Genomic DNA, 24,568 nt, shown 5'->3' on the forward strand with positions numbered 1-24,568 from the left:
TTCTTAGGTTGCGTCTCCGTGTTTGTGTGTGCTGCGGGGAGTCGGGAAGATGATATCCTCTATCCGCTCCAGCTTCAACCCTTCTGGTGGGCCACCAGGACTCGAGGAAAGGGGACACTACGGGGGGAGCTGGCCTGCCTCGCTTCCACCCCGTAATGAGGCTCCGTCCCCGCCGCGCAGTCTCTCCGGCCGGGCTCCGTCGGGCTGCAGCCCCCGCCCGCGCCACCTGCTCCCCTGCTCCGCGGCTCCCTGCGTCCCCGCCCCGCGTCCCGCCCCCGCGCCGCGCCCGCGCCCCGCGGTCCCTCCCTCCGGCGTGACGGGAGGACAGGCGCCGGCTGCCCGGGCCGCGAGCGCCGCCGAGCTGCCAGCGGGCGGACGGGCGGGGGGCGAGCGAGCAGTGAGCGGCGAGCCGAGCGCGCAGCCCTCGCCGCCCGGGAGCCAGAGCTGCGGCCCCACCCGGAGAAGGCTGCCTTCCTGCCGCCCTCCGGCCGCCCTCCGGCCGCAGCGGGACGGAGATGCTGCTCCTCGCCCCGGGGCCGACTCGGGGGAGGGGTCAGGGGCGGCCGGCCGGGGCTCCCCGCCGCAGGCGCTCGCCGCCCTGGAGCCCCGCCTGGATTTGCTGCTGGGCGCTCGCCGGCTGTCAGGCGGCCTGGGCTAGGGACCTGCCCTTCTCCAGCCCTCCGCTGCCTCCTTGCCAGGAGGTGAGCCGCACCTGGTCCTTTACCTGGAGTTGGCGGGGGCGGGGGCGGGAGGGAGGGGGTGGTGCCTGTTTATTTCTCTCTGCTCGCTGTCACCGTCTTGCTTCCTTGGAGGAGAGGGACTTTCGGTTGTTTCGAGGGGTGAAGTTGCCCGCCCCGGGTGGCTGGCCATTGGAGCATGTGTGGTTTCGCTGTCTTTGGGGTGATGCTTCTTCTATTCGCGCTCGTGTGTTTTGGGGCTTCTGGGGGACTTTGCGGCGCCTTTTTTGGAGTGCCAGGCTCGAGGACCTGGGGGTTGAGGGAGAGATTTCAAAAAAGGGGAGGAGACTAAAGGAAACCCCACCGGTGGGATTTGAAGAACCACCTCATTACAGCTTTTCCAGAGAGCTCTTGGTTCAGAGAGCTCGATACTGACACAGGAGTGTTTCCCGCTCCCCGCCCCCGCCCCCCCAGCTTCCTCTCCCTCTTTCTGCACTTGCCTGTCACTACAACTCCCTTCTTCCTAATTCCCCTGCACTAAGCTTCCTGATAAGCCCGGGAATTTGCTAAACCAGTATATGGTGTCACTTGGCATCCTTCTGGCAAAATATGGATTTAAATTAGAAAGAAAAAGAGTGTGTACTTAGGAAAGAGGAGGGTTGGTGATGTGAAAATTAGCAAAGACAGAGTGACTTTGCTTCTTTTGGGAGGTGCTTCATCACCTGGCCCGAAACATTGTCACTGTGTATTTCGTAGTTTGAGATCAGCGTTGGTTTACAGCCAAGAAGGATAAATTATGGGTTATGAGTTTTTCTGCTGCTTTCAGGGGAACTGGACTTCGTGTGTCAAAAATTTACAGGGGATGTCATTGGTACTTGTATTGGGTGTTTTTTTTTTTCCCTTTAGTGTTGCAGAAAGTCCATACTCTTAATGAAAATCAATGAGGGGGAAGGAAGCAACATTTCTGACCTACTTTGAATCATTATATCGTAGGGAGTTTGAGGCATGGATACTGTTTTTAGTAAGATTGCTATGAATCAGGGTGATTGGTCATTTAAATTTATTTGGCAAAAATAGATTAGCCAGTGTCCCCTCTGGGAAAAAAGGCCAGACCCTGTTCCTTTGCTTATATTGCTGTAACTTTAGAATTTTCCCTGTGATTGGATTATAGAGTATCTTGGTTCTAGACATCATCCATGGATTTTCATCTTCTTCTCCCATGGTACAAGTCCCAGGACAGACTGAAATGAAAGGGAAGTGGATCAAAGGCATGTGTGCGAACACAGCCGTGCTGTAATTGGGGAAATCAGGGTAGGATCTCAGCAAACAGCTGTGTTTTATTTCAGAGTTTAGTAGTATAATTATTTTAATCTGTATTCTCTGATTTCACGCATCATCTGGGAAGAATCTGTCCCATGTTTCCACAGAAAGCTACTTCTTGGACGTCCTAAGATTGAATAGTTGTGACAGGACACACTTTAAGCCATTCTTCCAGCATCCCCAACCCAAATATACCAAGTATATTTCTTTTCTTAAGTGTAGAAATTTTAAGCTTCTTAGAACACTAATTCTTGGAAATGAAGAATCTGCCTGTTGAGTGGACTGAATGGAATGGCTGAAGGTCAGAAACAGTGGGGGTGTGGGTGGCGCTTTTTTTCACAGCTGCTAGACTGATGCGTTAAATGAGTACATGCTCTACACATAGATGCTTAGAACAGAGTAGGAGTCTGCAACCTAAGAGGAAAGTATTGAAAGGAGGGGGAGATGACATCATCATTGGGAAAATAGATGGAAGATTCAGGAAGGCTGTGTTCAGTTAATCCCAGCTCATTATTGCTCAAGCTTTGGAAATTGCATGTACCTCAAAACCTTGGAGTTTTGATTTTCCTCTCTGGAAATGGGAATAAATAAAATAGTTTTTATTTGATTTTCCCTTCTGAAAATGGAAATAAAATATTTTTATTTGATTTTTCTCTGTGAAAATGGGAATAAATAAAATATATTCCCTCTGAAAATGGGAATAAATAAAATATATGGGAAGATGCTACTGAGCCTGCCTGTTGCTAGTTGCATTTTCAGAAGTGGTGATGTGTGGATCCATTTGTTTTCTTCCTGATGACCCATAAGCAGTTGTTAGAGGGGTGACTGGAGGTTAGAGGTTCCTTTGGAAATGGGAGAGGCCATGTGGCCCCTCAGGGAATGAATCTGCTCCTTGGTATCTGGTCTAACTAGCTGGGCTCACTTATAGAATTGATCATTGTTTCTCTCTGACATTATTTTTAAGGCAGAATCTGGGAGGGCTGGTGTCGTTCCGGCTTTGAGGGTTAGTATCTGCTAGTGCTGGAGGTGGAAAGGGGCCGTTCTGGTGAGCTCAGCTCTTTCCTTCGCGATACAGCTATGGTGCTATGGGACAAACTCCTCTGAGTAATGACACAGACCACGTGACTATTCTGGGTCTACTCCTGCCAGTTCTCTCTTTCCACTCTTCTTTATTAACAGGTGAGGAGTAAGCAAAGCACAGTACTGTGTTGAGGGGAGGGTATCCAAGGCTGGAAACTAAAGCCAACCCTTATTATTAAGAAAGAATGTTGAAGAAATCCTTAGGTAACCCTAAACCTCATCCCCCCTTCCCAGTAGTTTGAGACTCCCTAATTTATCAGGATTTTTATAACAGTAGTTATATTTAGCTAAGTTTCATAGACCCTCATTTTCCTTACCTGTTTTAGAAGCAAACAAGAAAAGGAAAAGGAAGAGAAGCACAGAAAATTGACCTGGAAGTATTGTAGTTATGGTTGCCTGAGTTCAGAAAAAAAGACTCTTCAAAAAGAAAACTGGGTTATAGGTAAAGGTTTCAGTTAAATTTTTGCAGAGGATTGGACTCTGGGTGACACTCATAAAATATAGCTTCTTTTGTCAGTTATTGGATTATAAAGTTGAAAAAGGGAGAAGAATAATTGCTTTGGAATGCTCAGCTGGTGATCAAATCAGCAGGGTGGAAGCAGAAGCACAAACAGGAAGGCTGTAGTTTGGGAGGACAGAAATAAGAGTAAAACCAACATGTCAGCAGATGGACAAGGTTGATTTTCACGAATAGGATTTCCACCATGTTAAATGGTGCCTAAAGGAAAAACCGAGTACTAGAAATCAGAAAGCACAGAGTTAAATATTCCTCAGGCTTTTGTATGGGGAATTTAGAAAGCCTAAGTTAAGTGTTGGATGTATTTCTTGGCATCCATTTTTCATTTGTAAAATGATGGTAATAAAAACTGACCTACTTATCTTTATTGTGAAGATAAGATGAGACTAATATAAGTTTAAGGAAAAAATCGATATAAATATGAGTTGATTATTGCTAGGGTATTAGACTTACATACTGATATTTCAGGAAGAGTCTACAGTGAAACTTCAGAGGCTCATAGGATAAGCTTGACCAATAAATGGAATGGAAATTTTGACTCATTTAATAATAGGACTAAATGAGGCTGCCAGAGGAAAAAGGAAAAGGCCAATAGATGATTCAGAGTTGGAGTAAGGTTTTAGAAGATAGAGTGTATGAGAGTAAAAGAATAGACCTGAGTAGATTATGTATGCATTGTTTAAATTTGGTAAAATAAATTGCAAAAGAGCATATTTCTTAGTTTACTGTTGTAAAATCCTACACCACAAGATCTGCTGCTCTCTGAATCTTTATTCAATGATGGTTTTTTTGCCTACAGTTTTTATTCTGCAAACATTTGAGTTATATGCCAGGCAAAATGTCAGGTGGTGTGAAGTACACATAAACATATATATTCTAATTGGGCAAGGATGAGACAGGTACGTAAACAAATAATTGCAATTAAGTGATTTGATGTCCTGAGAGAAGAAAGAGGCAGTAAAATCTACTGGGATGATCAGAAGAGACTCTATAGAGGAGGTGAGTGAGCCATAAAAGATGAGTGGAAATTTGCCAAGCAGACAAGCATTGAGGACAAGGAAACCGTTGGATCTAGGATGGGGAGAAGACATTTCAGGTGTAGCGTGCAGCTTGAAAAAGGGCAGACACACAAAACAACATTGTGTTATAATTTGTTATATTTGGAGTATGGTGTGCAATGAGGAGCTTCGAGAGCAATGATCCTGAGAGGTAGGCAGGTGCCTGATCTTCGGGGACCTTATGTCATGTTAACAAGCTGCTCTTCATTTGCACATAGGGTGAATCAATAGAAAGATTTTAAAAAGAGGAGTAATAAAACATGCTTTAGTCTGGCAACAATATGGAAGCTGCATTAGAAAGGTGGGAAATAGAAAGAGGTAAGACCTGTTGGATGCTATTGTAATAATCCAGGATGACAGAACCCCAATTAAAGAGTAGCAGGGAAGATGGAAAAGAAGGGATGATGTTAGAAGATAGAATTTTCAGTAGGTGAATGTGGAGGGGGTGAGGGAATACAAGGTTTTGACTTGGTTAGGAGTTGGCGCCACTAACTTCCAGGAGGGGGAATGTGAGGAAGATGAAATAGTGAGCTTGGTTCTGTAGAAGTTTGACTTTGAGTTGTTCCACAGGCAGGTAGGTATGAGGCCTTGGTGCCCAAGGCTAGCAAGGGAATTTGGGAGTCCCTAGAATAAAAGGCGTGGCTTAATCTACTGAAGTAGATAAGATCATCCAGGTAGTGAGAACGAAGGGGATCAGAGATAGGATTTGGAGTTCACCAAAATTCAGTGGAGGCAGAGGTAGAGGATTCTACAAAGGAGGTATGTAAGTAATTGTAAGTATAGGAAAAATGAGACAATGTAGAGCTATGTGGAAAGGGAGAGAAGCCTTTGAAAATTGAAGGGATGATTGGTTGTGAGGTCAGTTTTTCAATGAAATACAAATGAGATGAGGACTGAAAACAGAAGATTAGATTTAGCAATTACACCCTTGGTGATCAGTGCCAGCATGGTTTCTGTGGAGTGGTAGGGATAGAATGATTATTAACTGGGAGGCCAGGAAATGGTGATAGAATTTTGTAACATAGATTTCCTACATATGGTAAACTATTGTGTCTTCCAAGTTCTAATAAATCAAAAGAATGGACATGCCTTCTGCTTCATACTTAGAAGGGAACAATTGAGAAATATCCTTTGGGCAGGAAGTCTCTGAAGGTCATTGGCTATGGGTGGAGATGCCAGGGATACTAAAATTACAGTGTCACTGAGCGAGTTGGGACTAGGCCTCTGTTTTCAAGCAGTTAACATAATTAATCTTGCCTGTTATGCCTGTGGAGGTGAACTTCCATTTCAAGTTCTCATGCTCAGAACAATTTCTCATGTTTTAGGCAAATGTGAGCAAGTATTCACACCATCAATATTTACAATGTAAAACCAAGAGTTGACAGATCCGTGAAGTGTCATATTTAGCACTGGGATGGAAATAGCAGAGCACAGTATAGAGTGACATGCTTTTCTGTTGTGGTGTACTCTTCAACAATGCTGTGGATCTTATAGTAACTATTGTCAGTAACTATTTTGGTTGCTTTTTTCCTTCCTCTTGTAGGGACAATGGACATTTCTTTCACCTTCTTACATTTCTCGATCTTAATAGTTTCAATAGTCAATGCATATTTATTGTATATTTATGTACCAGGTACTGGTAGTAAAACAATGAACAAGATACATGGTTCCTGCCCACATGGAACTGTATAATCTAGTGGGAGAAGAGTCAAAACAAAACCATACATCATATAATTTGATTTTTGATAAGTGCTATGATGTAAAATTATGACATGCATTGAGATTGCACAGCCATCCTAGTCAAGGGAGGAAGGAGGGAGATTCCTGAAGAAAGAACATTTAAGGTAAGATCCAGTGGATGAGTAAGAGTTTGTCGAGTAAAGGATATGGGGCAGTGGTGATGGAATATCTCAGGCAGAGGAAGACTTCTGGCCTAGATTAGTTCCTATATCCTTTCTTAACCCTTGCTGCGCTACTAGAGATGAAGGATCCTTTCTCATCTCTAAATTTCTAGTCACAGCCCATTGTTTGCTTTCTGGCACACTTATGCTGTCCTACACATGTTTCACACATAGAGGGTCTCCTTTATGATTGATGAGTTGTGTCCTATATAGTCCAGCTGAGGGAGCAGCTGGACTAAAATCCACTGGGTGCTCAGTGTGTCCAACCATGTGCCCTGTCAGAGATCTGCACCCATCTGGAGGAAAGGGTACCTTTTACCAATTCATATGCCAGAGGGAGCATCATTTTCTAAATCACACATGGTACCATATGCTTTACTGGAGACTCTGCACACATACACCTGATTTCCCCCCAGGCACACATGATATGTTCACTGAGAGCAAGAATTGCATCATCTTATTCAGCAAACAGTGATTATCTTTTTGTTTAAGACACCTTGGTGTTTTGAAATTGAATAAGATGTAGGTTCTCTTCTCTGGGAGCACTAATTACTGCCTTAAAAATACAGCCGAGTGGGTGGCTTCTACTTTTCTAGTTATAAAAAATAATCGATCTTCATAGTGTGTTTAATCCTCTGAATTGTACCAGATTTAAGGATCTGAAATAAAAACCAGTGATCAGAATATTCCAAAGTTTATTTTCACCTCAGCTGCAGCTCTGGAGTTCAAAATACACCATATTTACTCTTATCCAAAAACTTCACTTTTATAGATTCTTTTCTTTACATCAGTGATTCTCAAAGTGTGGCTCTGGGATCAGTAGTGTCAGCGTCATTTAGGACCTTGTTCGAAATGAAAGTTCTTGCCTCGTGTTTTCTATTAAATCAGAAACTCTGAGGTTGGGGCCCAGAAATCTGTGTTACAACCAGTCTTTTTGGGGGGATTGTGATGCACACTTAATTGAGAACAAGTCTAGGTATAAAGAAAGGAATACAGCTTAGTTCCCTGAAACCATGGGAACTGTTTCATTGCTAAAATTCCTTAAAGTGTCATGGTAGCTGCTTCCTGCTTCTGCGGGGCATCTTAGAAACTCCTAAAATATATCAAATGGAGAATGAGATCCTCCCCACAACCTGAAGCATCAGCCAGTATTTCTCCATTATCTTCTAATCTGTGCAAGATACTGGTGATAAAACCGGATGAGCAGAATATTTCTCTCTCTCTAGGAACTCACAGCCTGATAGAAGAGGCGAACATGGAAATTAATAAATTCCTCTCTCTGAGATAGACTTAAGAGTAGGCAAACAAGGTAATATTAAGGAGGTATAGCCAGGTTTTTTGGTAAATGTTTTCCACTTATTGGGGATGTTTGCTTATGTTTTTTTCCAATTGCAAAGTATCTTCTTGTTATAGTACAAGTAATGTGAAAGGTAGTCAAAAAACATAATAAAACTCTGAGCCTTGCCACTGGTTTGTGTGACCTTGACCGAATCCATCTCTTTGAGTCTTTATTTGTCTGAAAATGGGAGATAGTAATACCTGCTTTTTTTACATCATAGTTGCTGTGAGGATTAACCTAATGCATTTGAAAGTGCTTTGTAAACTGTTTTTCAGTGGCAGTTGTTAGTTATTCCCGTATGAGTCAATAACTGTTTCTAAGGGAATGTGCAAAAAGACTGGAATGTAGATAGGAAAGTTTTTACTTGCAAAAGTATTTTATAGGAGTATTTCTAATTATGGAAGTTGTACATTTTGAAAATTTTATAAAATAATGGAAGGTATAAGAAAAAAAATGTCAGCTCTAATCCTTCTATTTGTAGATACCCAGTTTTAACGTTTTAGCGTATTTCATACCTATTTTCATTTTCTTTTTTAAAAGCCATAAGTGAGCTAATGTTGTTTGTAGAAGCTTTACCTTTTCCTCTCTCATTATATGCATTTCAAAAGATATTAATACCTCTTTATACATATTCTTCTATTATTTATAAAATATTCAATATATAGTATAGTATAAAATATAACATCATTTAAATGGCCACCATTGTTTACTTATGAACCTCACCATTTCACTGAAAATGCTCTTTTCTAGGTCAAAAGTGTCCTCTTTTTGGCTAAATCTAGTTGTCATTCCTCATTTTTATCTGACTTATTAGGAATGTTGGACCCAGTTAATTGCTCTGTCAACACTGAAACTTTTGCTTGGCCTCTAGCACATCACACTTTCCTGGTTTTCTTCCTATACCCCATTATGGTCCTTCTTAGTCTTTGCTGGTTTCTCTTCATCTCCCTGACTTCTTCAATTCGGGCTTGCCAGGGCTGAATCCTTTACCCTCCTATTCTTTCTATCTTCACACTCTTGTTGATATCATACAATCTCTTGGCTTTTAATACATCTAAATGTGGATAGCTCCCCAATTTACATCTCCTGTGTGGACCAGTCCCCTGAATTATAAAAAGCATAGCCTCGACATCCCCCTTGGATAGGTACCTCAAATCTGACATGTCTCAAACTCAGTTTTTCATATTTATCCCAAAACTACACCTTGTGTTGTCAGGAAGACATTTCCATTTCAGTTAATGGCAATCCCATCTTTCCATTTGGTCATATCTAAAACTTTGGAGTCTCCACTGACACTTTTTTTTCTCCCACAGCCCACATCCAATCTTTCAATAAGCCCTCTTAGTCTGCTTCAGTATAGCTGGAGTAAGGGTGCGGTAGATTTAATTATATCCCGCACTTTAGACATATTCTTAATCTTCGTTCCTATGGGTATGAACCCATTGTAAATAGGACCTTTAGAAGATGTTATTTTTAGTTAAGTTGTGGTGAACTGAACCAACGTAGGCTCTAACCTAGATTCCTAGATTACTAGAGACCTTAGAAAGAGAATGCCATGGGGAGGGGCCCTTGGGGAGAAAGCCACAAGGAGGAAGTCAGCAGAACACAGAAGAGAAAGGAGAGGACGCCACCGTGTGATGCAAGGCAGGGGTACAAGCCAAAGAACCCCAAAGTTTGCCTGCAGTCTGTACCAGAATGATGTAGACTTTGGGGAGAAACTGTCACTTTGCTGATGCTTCAGTTTTGGACTTCTAGCCTCAAAACCATGAGCCAATAATTGCCACTGGTTAAGGCAACCTTTTGTGTGGTATTTGTCACTGAAGCTGTGGAAAATTAAGATATAAAGTATTTCACCACTTCACCTATACCACTCTGGACCACGCTGCCATCGTGTCTTGCCTCTTGCCTGGACTGTTGCTATAACTTTCCACCTTAAACTTTAGTTTGATCTCAGCGGAGCAGCCAGAAAGATCACATTAAAACATGAATCAAAACTGTCATCCTTTGGCTCAAAACACTCAAAATGAGAATCAAAGCTCTGAAGTGGACTACAAAGCTTGCCATTATCTGTCCTCCTCCCCTAGTAAGTCTGTGGTGTCATCTCTTATAATTTTCATTTTTTCATTCTGCTTCAGCCATACCAATCTCTTTGCTCTTTGTAGAATGTGTTATGAAAACTCCTGCCTTAGGGCCTCTGTACTGGTCCTTCCCTCTGTCTGTGGAATGTTTCTTTCAGGTATTTGCATGGTTTATGTCCTTCAACTTTCTTTTGAACTATTGTCTTCTCATCTTCCTATTAAACTATTATCATCTCAGCAAAGCCTTCCCTAAGAACTTGTTTAAAATTGCAGTCCCCTCCCCACATCTCCATTTCGTGCTTTTATTTTTCCCTATCGCACTTTTAAATATTCATCATAATTGTTCTAGTTTGTTAGCTGCTGGAGTGCAATATACCAGAAATAGAATGGCTTTTAAACTGGGGAATTTAAGTTGCAAATTTACGTGTTCTAAGGCTATGAAAATGTCCAAATTAAAGCAAGTCTATAAAAATGTCCAAATTAAGGCACCAACAAGAGGTTACCTTCACTCAAGAAAGGCCGATGATGTTCAGGGTTTCTCTCTCAATTGGAAAGGCACATGGCTAATGTGGTGGCGTCTGCCAGCTTTCTCTCCTGACTTCTTGTTTCATGTTCTTCAGCTCCAAAGGTCTCTGACTCTGTAGCTCTTTCCAAAATGGTTCCCTCTTGAAGGGATCTGGTAAGCAACACCACCTTGAATGGGGGGAGATACACCTTCACGGAAATCATCTAATCAAACGTTACCACCTAAAATTAGGTGGGTCAGATCTCCATGGAAATAATCAAAAAGCTTCCAGCTAGCAATATTTAAAGAGGATTAAAGGACGTGACTTTTCTGGGGTCCACCACAGATTCAAATCAGCCTAATAATATATATTTTAATTATTTTATATATATGACTCCACCAAATGTAGTGTAAGTTCTATAAAGAGATTTTTCTTCTTTTTTTTAAATCAGTGTATCCCTAGCATCTCATACAGTGCCTGGCACATTGTAATGCTCAATAAATACTTTTGAATTAATGAGTGAGTTTAATTTGGGGCATTTAGGTTGTTTTTAACTCTTTGTATTATAAAAATAATAAACAATAGTGCAAAATACTGTCAGATTTTCTGATTATTTCCTTAAATAGATATTTGCACCAGAACTCTTAGGTTGAAGGATATTAACTATTCTTTGACAAACACTGAAAATTGTTATTAATCATTACTAATTTGATGGGGGGGAATACTATCTCATTATTGTAGTTTGTATTTCTTTGATTATTAATAAGGGCCAATTTTTCTTGTTACTTAACTTTTTATATTTTACCTTTTGTGAATTTTCTGTTTAGGAAAAGCAATAATATTATTTTTCTTATGTATATGATCTCTGAATATAGTAAGGATAACATGTATATAATGAAAATACAGTTCCCTAGATTATTCCTGTTTATGTGTTTTGAGCTAATATATGAGAGATTTATTACTTGAGAGATTTTACAATTTGATTTATTTATTAAGAGAAATAAGTACTTATTTAGACCAAAAAATATATATAGAATTGCTTTTCTTAACATATCACAGAATAGTAAATTTTAATTTTTAAAACATTAGTGTTTGGTTCATAGTACATTAAATTCCTACCATACATGAAGCCAATTCATGTGTCTGGCTGAGAAAAAAAATGAAAACAACTGCCAGTCACCAAGAATTCTTGGGCTGGGATTGACATGTTTTGTTTTAAGAGTGTGTTTTTGAAATTTCAAGAGAGTGCTGCTTCATTCCCTGTTAGTTCTTTTTCAGTGACTGTTCATGTCTCTAATTGTTCATCTGGTATTTGATGAGTTCTTTTTTTTAAATATTTTTATTGAGAAATAGCCATACACATGTAATCCAACCCTATTATATAATCAGTGGTCCACAATATCATCACATAGTTGTGTATTCTTTACCATAATCATTTTTACAATGCTTGCATCACTCCAGAAAAAGGAATAAAAAGACAAAAAAAAGAACTCATACATCCCATACCCCTTACTCCTCTTCCTCTTTGACCCACAGTTTTTCAGTCTGTCCAATATTTACCCTTTATCTCCCCCTATTATTTACTTTCATTCTTATTTATTTATTTATTTATTTACTCATATGTCCATACCGTGGATAAGAGGAGCATCAGACACAGGGTTTTCACAACCACACAGTCACATTGTAAGCTATGTAGTTATACAGTCATCTTCAAGAATTAAGGCTACTGGAACATAGTTCAACAGTTTCAGGTACTTCCCTCTAGCTATTCAATACACTATAAACTAAAAAGAGATATCTATATAATGCATAAGGGCAAGCTCCAGGATAACCTCTCAATTGGTTGAAATCTCTCAACCACTGAGACTTAGTCTTATTTCTTCCTTTCCCTTTTTGGTCAAGAAGGTTTTTTCAATTCCATAATGCTGAGTCCTGGCTCATCCCCAGGAGTCAGGTTGTATGTTGCTAGGGAAATTTACACCCTGGGAGTCATGTCCCATGTAGTGGGGGAGGGCAGTGAGTTCACCTGCCAAGTTGGCTTAGAGAGAGAGGCCACATCGATAGAATATCAGGAATTCCCCATCTGGGGAAGTTGATTATTTCTTCCTTTCTCCCAAGTCCCCCAAGGGAACTTTGCAAATACTTTTTTATTCTCTGCTCAAATTACTCTGGGATATAATTTGGTGAGTTCTTATCATGTCTTTCTCCCATGGGAAAACAAATAAGTAAATCTGTATTGATAATACAGGTAGGTTAAGTGCTTTGATAGAGACATGTGCAGGGTATATAAGAACCACAGAGAAGGGATACTTAAATCAGAATAAGTAGCCATGGTCTTGGAAGAAGTGATGTTTGAACTGGGTTTTGAAAGATTTCTAGAAGCCCTTAAAAGATGTATAGAAGCATCTCTCAGTCAAAGAACAAAGCATGTGAATAGTACAGAGAAATGAAATATGACCATTGAAGGACTAAACTGAAGGGCACATGTGTGGGAGTGGCAGAAGATGACTAGTTTATGAAAGTAGAGTCAGAGAACCTTGTGAGGAAAGCTGTGGGATCCATTGACATATCAGAAAGATTATTTTGTCTGCTAGTGGAGGAAGATAAAAGGAGTACTGGTTTGGAGGCAGGAAGATCTGTCTCACAGAGAGAAAAAAATGAAGCTAAGAAAATGGAGGGGGAGATGGATTTGACAGCTATTTAAGAGATCCTATTTTCAGGAATTGGTGACTGAGTTAGAAATAGCATTGTGCAGTGACTTCTAGCCTTTGGGGGCTAGTAGATGCTATTGCTTTTCATTAAGATAGAGAATTCAGAGAGAAAAGGAGGCTGGGGAGAAAGAGGAAGAGTTCAGTATTGGACCTCCTGAGTTTAAAGTGCCAGAGGGATATCCAAGGAGTGCTCTCCTGCAGACAGATATATGGGAGTGTAACTAATGAGAGAAACTTGGAAGCCATGAGCACGGAAGTGGTAATTGAAGCCACTGGTGCTGATGAGGTCACCTAGGCTCTGAGTATATAACAATAGCAATGGGCTTGATCTAATTTGCTAGATTATCTCGTCAATTTTACCAGATTATCTGCTATTTTAAAACAAGGATCGCCGTCCTTCTAGTCTGCAATGACACACACCTCATTGCTGTCTGAGGCCTTATCAACAGTATCTTTAGAGTCCGCATTTCTACCAACAATCTTCAAAGTATCCTAGGCCTTCTCTACCAAGCTTCTCACAACTCCTTCAGAATCTTCTCCTCATCCATTTAAAAGTCATTCCAACATGTCTTGTGTTTACAAACCGCAGCAGTAGCACCCCACTCTCCGGTACCAAAATCTGTTCTAGTTTGCTAGCTGCCAGAATGCAATATACTAGAAACAGAATGGCTTTTCAAAAGGGGAATTTAATAAGTTGCTAGTTTATAGTTCTAAGGCTGAGAAAATGTCCCAATTAAAACAAGTCTATAGAAATGTCCAATCAAAGGCATCCAGGGAAAGATACCTTGGCTCAAGAAGGTCGATGAAGTTCAGGGTTTCTCTCTCAAGTGAGAAGGCACATGGTGAACACAGTCACGGTTTCTCTCTCGGCTGGAAGGGCACATGGTGTGCACAGCATCATCTGCTAGCTTTTTCTCCTGGCTTCCTATTTCATGAAGCTCCCCAGGAGGCGTTTTCCTTCTTTATCTCCAAAGTGCCGGCTGATGGACTCTCTGCTTCGTGGTGCTGCAACATTCTCTGCTCTCTCTGAATCTCCCATTCTCCACAATGTTTCCTCTTTTATAGGACTCCAGTAAACCAATCAAGACCCACCCAAATGGGTGGAGACACATCTCCCTTAATCCATCTTAACAACCACTCTTGATTGGGTTACATCTCCCGGGAGATGATCTAATTACATACAGTATTGAATAGGGATTATTCTGCCTTTACAAAATGGGATTTTGATTAAAACATGGCTTTTCTAGGATACATATATCCTTTCAAACCAGCACTGTGCTGAGGAGGTCACTTAGGATAAAGCCAGCATATAAGAATTAAGCAGGGTGAGAAGTGTTTGAGAATGAAATTAAGGAGGCACAGCTAATAAAAGAGTGTTAGCCCAGAGGGTGGCTGTGGGTTAATGGGGTTAAGAAACCAGCATTCTGGAGTATGGCATGGATGGGGTGATTTTTGATGTTCGGCAAGGCATTTGAATTGTCATATCCTTGTGGACAGATGTATGCTAAATATGCTAAATGGTGATATAGCTAGGCAGATTCTTGGATATTTGAACAAACATACACCAAGGTTATTTAAGGAATTGATGCTAAGCTCGATAACTATATCCAATGTAATACCTTTGGGGTTTAGCAACTTTTATGGATTGATTAATGTCCTTCAGAAGACATAAAGTCCCAACCCTAGTCCTGTGAATTTGGGCTCATTTGTAAATAGGATCTTTGAAGAGCCTGTTAGTTAAGGGGAGGCCACACTGAATCAGTTGAGCCTTAATCCAATATGACTGGAATCCTTATAAGCTGAGGAGCTTTGGGCACAATCTTGAGGACACAGCGGGGAAGAGAGATGGCCATGTGACAGAAGCAGAGATTGAGTTATAGATTGTCAGTAAACCACCACCAGAATACTATAGACTTCAAAGAAAGCATCCTTGATTTTGGACTTCTAGTCTCCAAACCTGTGAGACAATAAATTCCTAATGTTTAAGCCAACTGGTGTATGATACTTTGTACAGCAGCCTTCAATGTCTTGGTTTTGAGACAACTTAACAAAATTTTATCAAGTCGGAAAGTTGGGAAGAATGCCTAATGAGTTGAAAAGCAGAATTGGGATTGAAAATGATGTTGAGAGGTTGGAATAATGGGCAAATAAACATAATTGGTTTAAAGGTAGATTGTTATGTATTTATTTTAGTTTTGAAAATGAGATGTTCAAGCATAGGATGGAGAGGTCTTGCTTAAAAGTACATTTGAATACACAAATGTCATGCGGCTGCTAACAGCAATGATGAGAGTCTGAAGTTGTAGGAATAGGAACACACTGCTTGGCTCATGGAAGGTAGCCATGAACATTTGAAGAGGGACATTGACGTAGGTAGATGTTCATTGAAGGTATGAATTAGGAAGATGAATTATTTAGAAATTATATCGCATGAGCATTGGTTAAGGAATTAAAGATGTTTTAAGTTGGACATGGCATAGCTAGTGAGTTTCAAATTTATTTAATGCAGTCAGGTGTAAGAGACATTAGGTATAATGCCCATTTAGAGGACAAGATTAGAACTAGTAGTAGATAGAGGAAAGCAGAATTTAGTCTAAGAAGGTGTTTTGTATCTGGAGAGCCATGAGCTGCTGCTTTGTACTCTGCAAGTTGCAGGGCATCTGCTTGGGTCTGCTGACCAGACTCACCTCTGTGAGAACCATGAGTTTACTGCACCGTGCCTGTGTACCAAAGCGGATTTGAGAGGAGGTGCAATGACTGCTCAAAGTTATATACTTTCCTCCTATAACAGATGGAAAGATACATGCTTATCTGTTGTGCTTTTAAGTCTAGGACATACTCTTTCTTAGATTGTCATACTTAGTACTTTATTTTAAGGTTGCTGCAGTGTAAACATAAAACAATGAATGCCCTTTGGTGTTTAAACTAATATACTAAAATTGAGAGCTGAAAGAATAGACCATCTGAAATAAATGTTTAACATAGGCTTCTATTTGATAATTCTCAGGCAAATAAATACATTTAATATAGGCTTCTGTTTGATAATTCTCAGGCATACTAGGAAATAACTTGAACTGAAATAACAATTGATGCTTAAACTTATCTGACCTTATGATGCTAGGGAAGTGCTTTCCTATCCACAGTAAATCTTAACATCATTTTTCTTAATTTTTTTTATGGATTCATTTTTTACATTTGCCACTTTTTAAAATTAAAAGCTGTTCTAGTTTGCTAGCTGCCAGAATGCAATATTTCAGAAACGGAATGGCTTTTACAAAGGGGAATTTAATAAGTTGCTAGTTTACAGTTCTAAGGTCGAGAAAATGTCCCAATTAAAACAAGTCTATGGAAATGTCCAATCAAAGGCATCCAGGGAAAGATACCTTGGTTCAAGAAGGCTGATGAAGTTCAGGGTCTCTCTCCCAAGTGAGAAGGCACGTGGTGAACACGGCGTCATCTGCTAGCTTACTCTCCTGGCTTCCTGTTTCATGAAGCTCCCCGGGAGGCATTTTCCTTCTTCATCTCCAAAGGTTGCTGGCTTATGGGCTCTCTGCTTCTCATAGCTATGTCGTTCTTCTCTGCTCTCTCCGAATCTCCTCCTTCTCCAAAATTTTTCCTCTTTTATAGGACTCCAGAAACTTATCAAGACCCACCCAGATGGGTGGAGACATTTTGTCACCTAATCCAGTTTAACAACCACTCTTGATTAAATCACATCTCCAGGAAGATGATCTGATTACAGTTTCAAACATACAGTATTGAATAAGTATTATTCTGCCTTTATGAAATGGGATTTTGATTAAAACATGGCTTTTCTAGGGTACATACATCCTTTCAAACCAACACAAAAGCGATAATGTATATCATAAAAAATGAAGCAATAAAAACACCTATAATCTCAACAAATAAACATACCACTCTTAACGCCTTAACATTTGTAATTAGGATAATAATAATAAGAACAGCTAGTGCAATTTTAAGTGCATTTCATATATTAACTCTCTCCTCCCCCAAACACTAATGAGGTTAGCCCTAATACCTTCCAGTGAAGTCACATTACTTGTGAGCCCAGGCTGCTTACTTCAGCTCACACTCTTCCGTCACATTATTCTGCGATATCAGATGTCACACATATCAGATGTCCTTTGTATATGTTTCATTTTGAATATACTCATGTGCTTGCAAAATGGGGATATTCTGCACACAGCTTAACAATCTACTTTTTTCCATTTAACAGTGTGGATGTAAACTTATTTTCATATTTTGACTTTATGTAGAATTTTATTTAGTGCTTGATATAGGTAAGCCTCTGACTTTATTCTCAGAATAGCCAGTTTCCTAAGTAGTATTTTAAACAATACCCAATTCAACCTTTCTCCATTGATTTGCTTTTTATACCATCAACTGTATGCATGTATATACTCTTCATATTCTGTTGTTTTATGTGTAATTTATGTTATTTTATACACACATACAAACACTTATTTATCTTCTTTTGGTCCATTTATTCTATGCTATTGACTTTTTTATTGATTTTTTTTACAAGACTGAACACAGTTTTACAGTATGGTTTTACATAGTACTTCTCATTTTTCTTTCTAAGATTTCTCATCTTTCTCATTTAGTCTAGTTCAACTTCAGAATGATTTTAGAATGTTTTTAAAAAAATCTCACTGAAATTTTCTCTTGGATATTGTTAAATCTCTTTGATACTTGGGGGAAAATGATCATTTTTATAAAATTATCACCACATTAAAGACATAGCTTGCTTCATTTTTTTAGGCAGTCTGTATTTCTTACTAAGTCTTTGTATTCCAAATACTTTTTCCTCTTTTTTATTAGAGAAGTTGTGAGTTTGCAGTCATGCATAAAATACAGGGTTCCCTGTATGCTACCCTATCATTAACACCTGCTTTGGTATGGAACATTTTTACAATTGATGACTGCACATTTTTATAGTTGTACCATTAACTAAAGTCCATTGTTAAACATATGGTTTACACTGTCTTGAGCAGTTCTGTGGTGTTTTTTTAAGAAAACTTTTATTCTAGTAACATATATAACCTAAAATTTCCCCCTTTTAACCACATTCAAATATATAATTCAGTGCTGTTAATTACTTTCACAGTGTTGTGCTACCACCATTACCATCCATTACCAAAACTTTATATTCAACCCAAATGAAAACTCTGTACAATATAAGCATGGACTTTCTATTCCTTACCCCCAGCTCAGCCCATGGTAATTTATATTCTATAATCTGACTCTTTGAGTTTGCTTATTCTAAATATTTTGTATCAGTGAGATCATATAATATTTGCCCTTTTGTGTCTGGCTTTCTTTACGCAACATGATGTCTTCAGGGTTCATCCTTGTTGTCGGCATGAATCAGAACTTCATTCTTTTGTATAGCTGAATAATATTCCATTGTATGCATATACCACATTTTATTTATCATTCATCAGTTAATGGAGACTCCGGTTGCTTCCCTCTTTTGGCACTGGTGAATAATGTCACTATGAGCATTGCTGTGCGATATCTATTTGAGCCCTGCTTTCAATTTTTCCTTTGGAAATGTTCCTAAGAGTGGGATTTCTGGGTCGTATGGTAAACTATACATGATTTTCTGAGAAACTGCCAAATTGTCTTCACAGTGGCTGTACCATTTTACATTGCCACTAGCAATGAATGAGGTTTCTTCACATCATTTCCAAGGCTTGTAATTTCTGTTTTTTTTTTCTTTTTTTAAGTAGTAGCCATTCTAGGGTGGTGCAAGACTAGGTCATTGGTAGAATTCTCACCTGCCATGTGGGAGACCTAGGTTCAATTCCTAGTCCATGCACTCCCCTCCCCCCCAAAACAAACAAACAAGCAAAACAAAGAAAAAAAATTCAACAAGTAGTGCTGCAATAACAGAATACTTACATGGAGAAATAATGAAATGTGACCCCGCCATACAGCATACAAAAAAAAAAAAAACGAAAGAAGAAAAGAAAAATATATAGACATTCTAGTGTTTTTCAAATGGTATCTCTTTGTAGTTTTGATTTGCATTTCCCCAGTGGTTAAAGATGTTGAGCATTTTTTCATGCGCTTTTGTCATTAGTATATTTTCTTTAGAGAAATGTCTATTTAAGCCTTTTTCCCATTATTAAATTGTTTTTTGTTATTATTGTTGTAGAGGATTTCTTTTTATATTCTGGACATCAAACCTTTATCAGATATGTGGTTTCTAAATATTTTCTCTCATTGTATACATTGTCTTTTTACTTTCATGTACAAAAGTCTTTAATTTTGATGAAGTCCCATTTATCTGTTTTTTCATTTATGCTTTGGATATAAAGTCTGAGAAACCATTGCCTGACGCAAGGTCTTGAAGATGTCTCCCTTTGTTTTCTTCTAGAAGTTTTATAGTTCTTGTTCCTATATGTAGGTCCTTGATCCATTTGAGTTTGTTTTTGTACATGGTGTGAGGAAGGGGTCCACAGTCATTCTCCTGCAAATGGAGATCCAGTTTTCCCAGCACCATTTGTTGAAGAGAATATTATTTTGCAATTTAGTGATCTTCATACCCTTGTCAAAAACCAGTTGGCCAAAAATGTGAAGTTTAATTTCTGATTTCTCAACTTGATTGCATTGATCTATAGATCTTTCCTTGAGCCAGTACCATACTAGTGTTGTTACTGTGGTTTTGTAATAAGTTTTAAGTTCCTAAATACAAGTTTTCCAACTTCATTCTTATGAATCATCATTTCATGATGACTTTGGCTACTATATCCTTCTACGAATTTCCATTTCTGCAAAGAAGATTGTTGGAATTTTGATTGGGTAAGTATTGAATCTGTAAATTGCTTTGGGTAAAATTGACATCTTAACAATATTTAATCTCCTAAGCCATGGAGACAGAATGCCCTTCCATTTATTTAGATCATCTGTGTTTCTTTTAGCAATATTTTGTGGTTTTGTATGCACAAATCCCTTATTCTCTTGGGTAGATTTATTCCTAGATTAAATTTTTTTTTTGTTATTGTAAATGGAATTTTTTTCTTGATTTCTTCTTTAGATTGTTTATTACTAGTGTACAGAAACTACTGATTTGTGGGTGTTTATCTTGTACTCTGCCACTTTGTTAGATTCATTTATTAGCTCTAGAAGTTATATTATAAAATTTGAAGGATATTCTGTGTATAAGATCATGCCATTTGGAAATAGGGAATGATTTACTTCTTCCTTTCCACTTTGGATACCTTTATTTCTTTTTCTTGCCTAATTTCTCTGGCTAGAACTTCCAGTACAGTGTTGACCAACACTGGTGAAATGGGCATCCTTGTGTTTTTTCTGATCTTACAGGGAAAACTCTCTATCTTTCACTATTATAAGATGTTAGCTGTGTTTTTTCCATATACACTCTTTATCATGTTGAGTACATTTCCTTCTATTCCTAGTTTTTTATGCATTTTTATAAAGAAGGTGTTCTAGTTTGTTGGCTGCTGGAATGCAATATCCCAAAAATGGAATGGCTTTTAAAAAGGGAGATTTAATAAGTTGCTAGTTTACAGTCCTAAAGCTGAGAAAATGTCCCAATTAAAACAAGTCTATAGCAATGTCCAATTTAAAGCATCCAGGGAAAGGTAAGTTCAAAAAAGGCCAATGACGTTCAGCATTTTTCTCTTAGCTGGAAAGGCACATGGCAAACATGGTGGTGTCTGCTAGCTTTCTCTCCAGGCCTCTTGCTTCATGAAGCTCCCAGGGAGGTGTTTTGCTTCTTCATCTCCAAAAGTTGCTGACTGGTGGACTCTCTGCTTCATAGTTCTGTGGTGTTCTGAAGCTTTATCCAAAATACTTCTTTTATAGGATTCCAGGATCTATGCAGAATGGGTGGAGACATGTCTCCATCTAATCAAGTTTAATACCCACAATTGATTGAGTCACATTTTCATGGAGATAACCTAATCAAGTTTCCAACCTATAGTGCTGAATAGGGATTAGAAGAAACAGTTGCTCTCTCAAGACTGATTAGGATTAAAACATGGTTTATCTAGGGCACATAAATCCTTTTAAACTGGCACAGAAGGGGTCCTCAATTTTGTAAGATACCTTTTCTGCATCAGTTGAAATGCTCATGTGTTTTTTCTTCTTCATTCTGTTAATATGGTGTATTACAGTAATTGATTTTATTATGTAAATCAAGTAGCATAAATCCCACTTGATCATGCTGTATAATTCATGGTGCTGTTGGATTTGGTTTGCTAGTATTTTGTTGAGGATTTTTGCATCTATATTCATAAGATTTATTATTCTGTAATTTTCTTTTCTTGTGATATCTTTGTCTGATGTTGGTCTATAGAATGAATTAGGGAGTGTTCCCTCCTCTTCAATTTTTTTGAGGAGTATGAGCAAGATTGGTACTGATTCTTCTTGAAACGTTCAGTAAAATTCATCTGTGAAGCCATCTGGTCCTAGGCTTTTATTTGGTGGTTTTTGATTATCAATTCAATCTTATTACTGTTTTTTGGTTTGTTGAGATCTTCTGTTTCTTCTTGACTCTTTGTAGGTGGTTTGTGTGTTTTTAGGAAGTTGTCCTTTTCATCTAGGTTACCTAATTTGTTGGCATACAGTTGTTCATAATATCCACTTAGTCCTTTTTATTTCAGTGCATTCAGTAGTAATGACCACCTTTTCATTTCTGTTTTAGTTATTTGTGTTCTCTTTCTTTTTTCTTTGTTTGTCAATTTTATTGATGTTTGCAGAGACCCAACTTTTGGTTTTGTTGATTTTCTCTATTGTTCTTCTTATTCTCTATTTCATTTATCTCTGCTCTAATCTTTGTTATTTCCTTCCTTCTGCTTGATTTAGATTCAGTTTGCTCTTCTTTTTCGAGTTCTTCCAGTTTTGAGGTCTCTACTTTGGAGTCTCTGTTCTTTTTTTAATGTAAGCATTTAGAGCTATAAATTTCCCTCTGGGCTCTGCCTTTGGTGCATCCCATAAATTTGGTTTGTTGTATGTTCAGTATTATTTACCTAAAGATAAATCCTAATTTCCCCTGTAAGTTCTTTTTTAACCCACTGGTTGTTTAATAGTATGTTTTTTAATTTCCACATATTTGTGAATATCCCTTTCTCCCTCTTGTTACTGATTTCATTCCATTGTGTTCAGAGAAGACACATTATATGATTTCAGTATTTTTTAATTTCTTGAGACTTGTTTTGCTAAGATAAGATCTGTCCTAGATAATGAGCCATGTGCAATAGAGAAGAATGTAGTATTCCGTTGTTGAGTAAAGTGTTTTATGTATGTATGTGTGTGTGTGTGTGTCTGTTAGGCTTAGTTGATTTAAGATATTGTTCAAGTCTTCTTTTTGCTTTATTGATCTTCTGTCTAGATAGTCTCTCCATTATTGAAAATTGTGTACTGTAATCTTCTACCGTATTCAGCTCTTCAAATCTGTCAGTAATTTGCTTCATATATTTTGGGACTCTGCTGTTAGGTGCCTATATTTTTATAATTGTTACATTTTCCTAAGTTTTTTTTTTTTTTTTTGGTGTGTGGACTGAGGAATCAAACCCAGGTCCCACACATGGCCAGTGATAATTCTACCACTGAACTAGCTGTGCACCTCTGTTTTCCTAAGTATTTTTTTTTTCCTAAGTATTTTATGTTACTGTTTTACCTGGCAGTTTTCCCCACCATTTTACCTTTTAATAGATTTTTCCCCCCCTGGATATGTTGAAAAAGTCATTGGCTTTTGAGAATTAATTGCATATTTAATCTCTTAAAGAGCTCTCTTGTTGATTCTAATACTTTGTCAGTTAGTTGTCTTTGATAACAGATACCATTTACTGAGCAGCTACATGTCAACACTTTACTCATATTAACAGTAATCTTTAGAGCAATCCATATCTCTGCTTTTAGAGATGAGGAAACAAACTCAAAGGCACTTAATAATGTACAAAAAAAAAAAAAAATGACAAAGGTAGTGGGCCATAAAGCTGTTGATATGTCTGTCTCCAGAGATCTCTCTTTCCACTTTACCCCACTGCCTTCCAAACTGCCTGGCCAGAACTGATCTATATTTAGAGCGCCCCACAACTGATTTTCACTGGCTATGTATTGCATCTTACTAGGTGTGTGCCAAGCCTCTACTTACAGTTTTCCCCCCTCTAGAAAATAACTTTCGGATTCTTCTTTTTTTCCCAAGGTAGTAATAATCTCTTTCTCATGTGTTTCAGAATTCTGGAAACACGAGAGAAAGAGATTGCCTCGGTAAAATTACCATTAGTACCTTGGTTGTTAGATTCATACACATTTTAACAAGGAGAGGCCTACATAGTCCTGTTTTTTACCAACACACAGGGAGTGTGGGTGGCCACTGGTCCTCCTTTTGTGAGGATAGGGTTTCTTTGTAGAGACCCTAGTCTGGTTTCTGGTGTCTGGCAAACTTCCTTTCCATGTTATATAGATGAACTGAGGGGATCTCATTCTGTTGCTACTAGATTTTCGATTAGAGGAGTCTGATTTAAAGAAGCAGTGCAGTCTGTAGTTATTGCACAGGAAGCAGCACATGGCAGGCACTGGGCCTAGGGCATTTTCTGCCTCTGATTTGAACTGTTCTGGAAATAAAAGGTGAAGTTGAAAAAGTAACTGGGGGTAAGAGGTACTAGTTGATGTCATCTTAAATCAGAAGCCAGTAAGAGCTTCAAAAATAAAGTATCACTTTACTACAACTGTTTTAGTTTTTTTGTTTTCCTCCTTATGCCATTCTCTTTTTAAAAGAATTATATAGTATGATTTATGGACCAGACTTTATGTGTTTTACACACAATAAGCCATTTGGTAACAGCCATGTTATTGGTCCATTCACTGTTTATAGTGAATGATATTACTTTTAAATGTGTGTGCTAGTTTGAATCTGTTCTGTCCCCTAGAAAAGACCGTGCTCTTTTAATCCATTCCTGTAGGGGCAGACCTGTTGTGGGTGGGACTTTTTGGTTAGGCTATTTCGATTGAAATGTGAGGCTGCCTATTCAAGGTGGGTCTTAATCCTTCACTGGAGTCCGTAGTGAAGAGGATAAAAGACAGTAAAATCCCAGAGAGTTTAGAGAGACAATGCCCTGGGAGAAGCAAGAAGGACCTCAGGAGCTGAGAGCCATTTTAAAACCAGAACCAGGAAAAAAGAACCAGCGGACATGGCTATGTGTTTTCGCCTTTGATATAAGAACCCCGGATGCCAGCAGCTTTTCCTCAGAGAAGGATCTTCCTCTTGATGCCTTATTGTGGACATTTTCGTAAATAGAACTGTAAATTTTTAACCTAATAAATTCCCATTGAAGAAGCTAACCCATTTCTGATATATTGCATTCAGGCAGCTATAGCAAACCAAA

At 38.7% G+C, this 24,568-nt stretch overlaps 1 protein-coding gene across 1 annotated transcript in view; it reads left to right on the forward strand.

Moving 5' to 3' along the window:
- The first annotated feature begins 515 nt into the window (after positions 1–515).
- ELAPOR2 (endosome-lysosome associated apoptosis and autophagy regulator family member 2) overlaps positions 516–24,568 on the forward strand; it is a 217,837-nt gene continuing 193,784 nt past the window's right edge. Inside the window, exon 1 of the mRNA XM_077150709.1 lies at positions 516–701. Coding sequence (XP_077006824.1) covers positions 516–701 — 186 coding nt within the window. The remainder of the gene's footprint in view (positions 702–24,568) is intronic.

Source organism: Tamandua tetradactyla, chromosome 1, assembly GCF_023851605.1.
Source record: "Tamandua tetradactyla isolate mTamTet1 chromosome 1, mTamTet1.pri, whole genome shotgun sequence".
Lineage (NCBI taxonomy): Eukaryota > Metazoa > Chordata > Mammalia > Pilosa > Myrmecophagidae > Tamandua > Tamandua tetradactyla.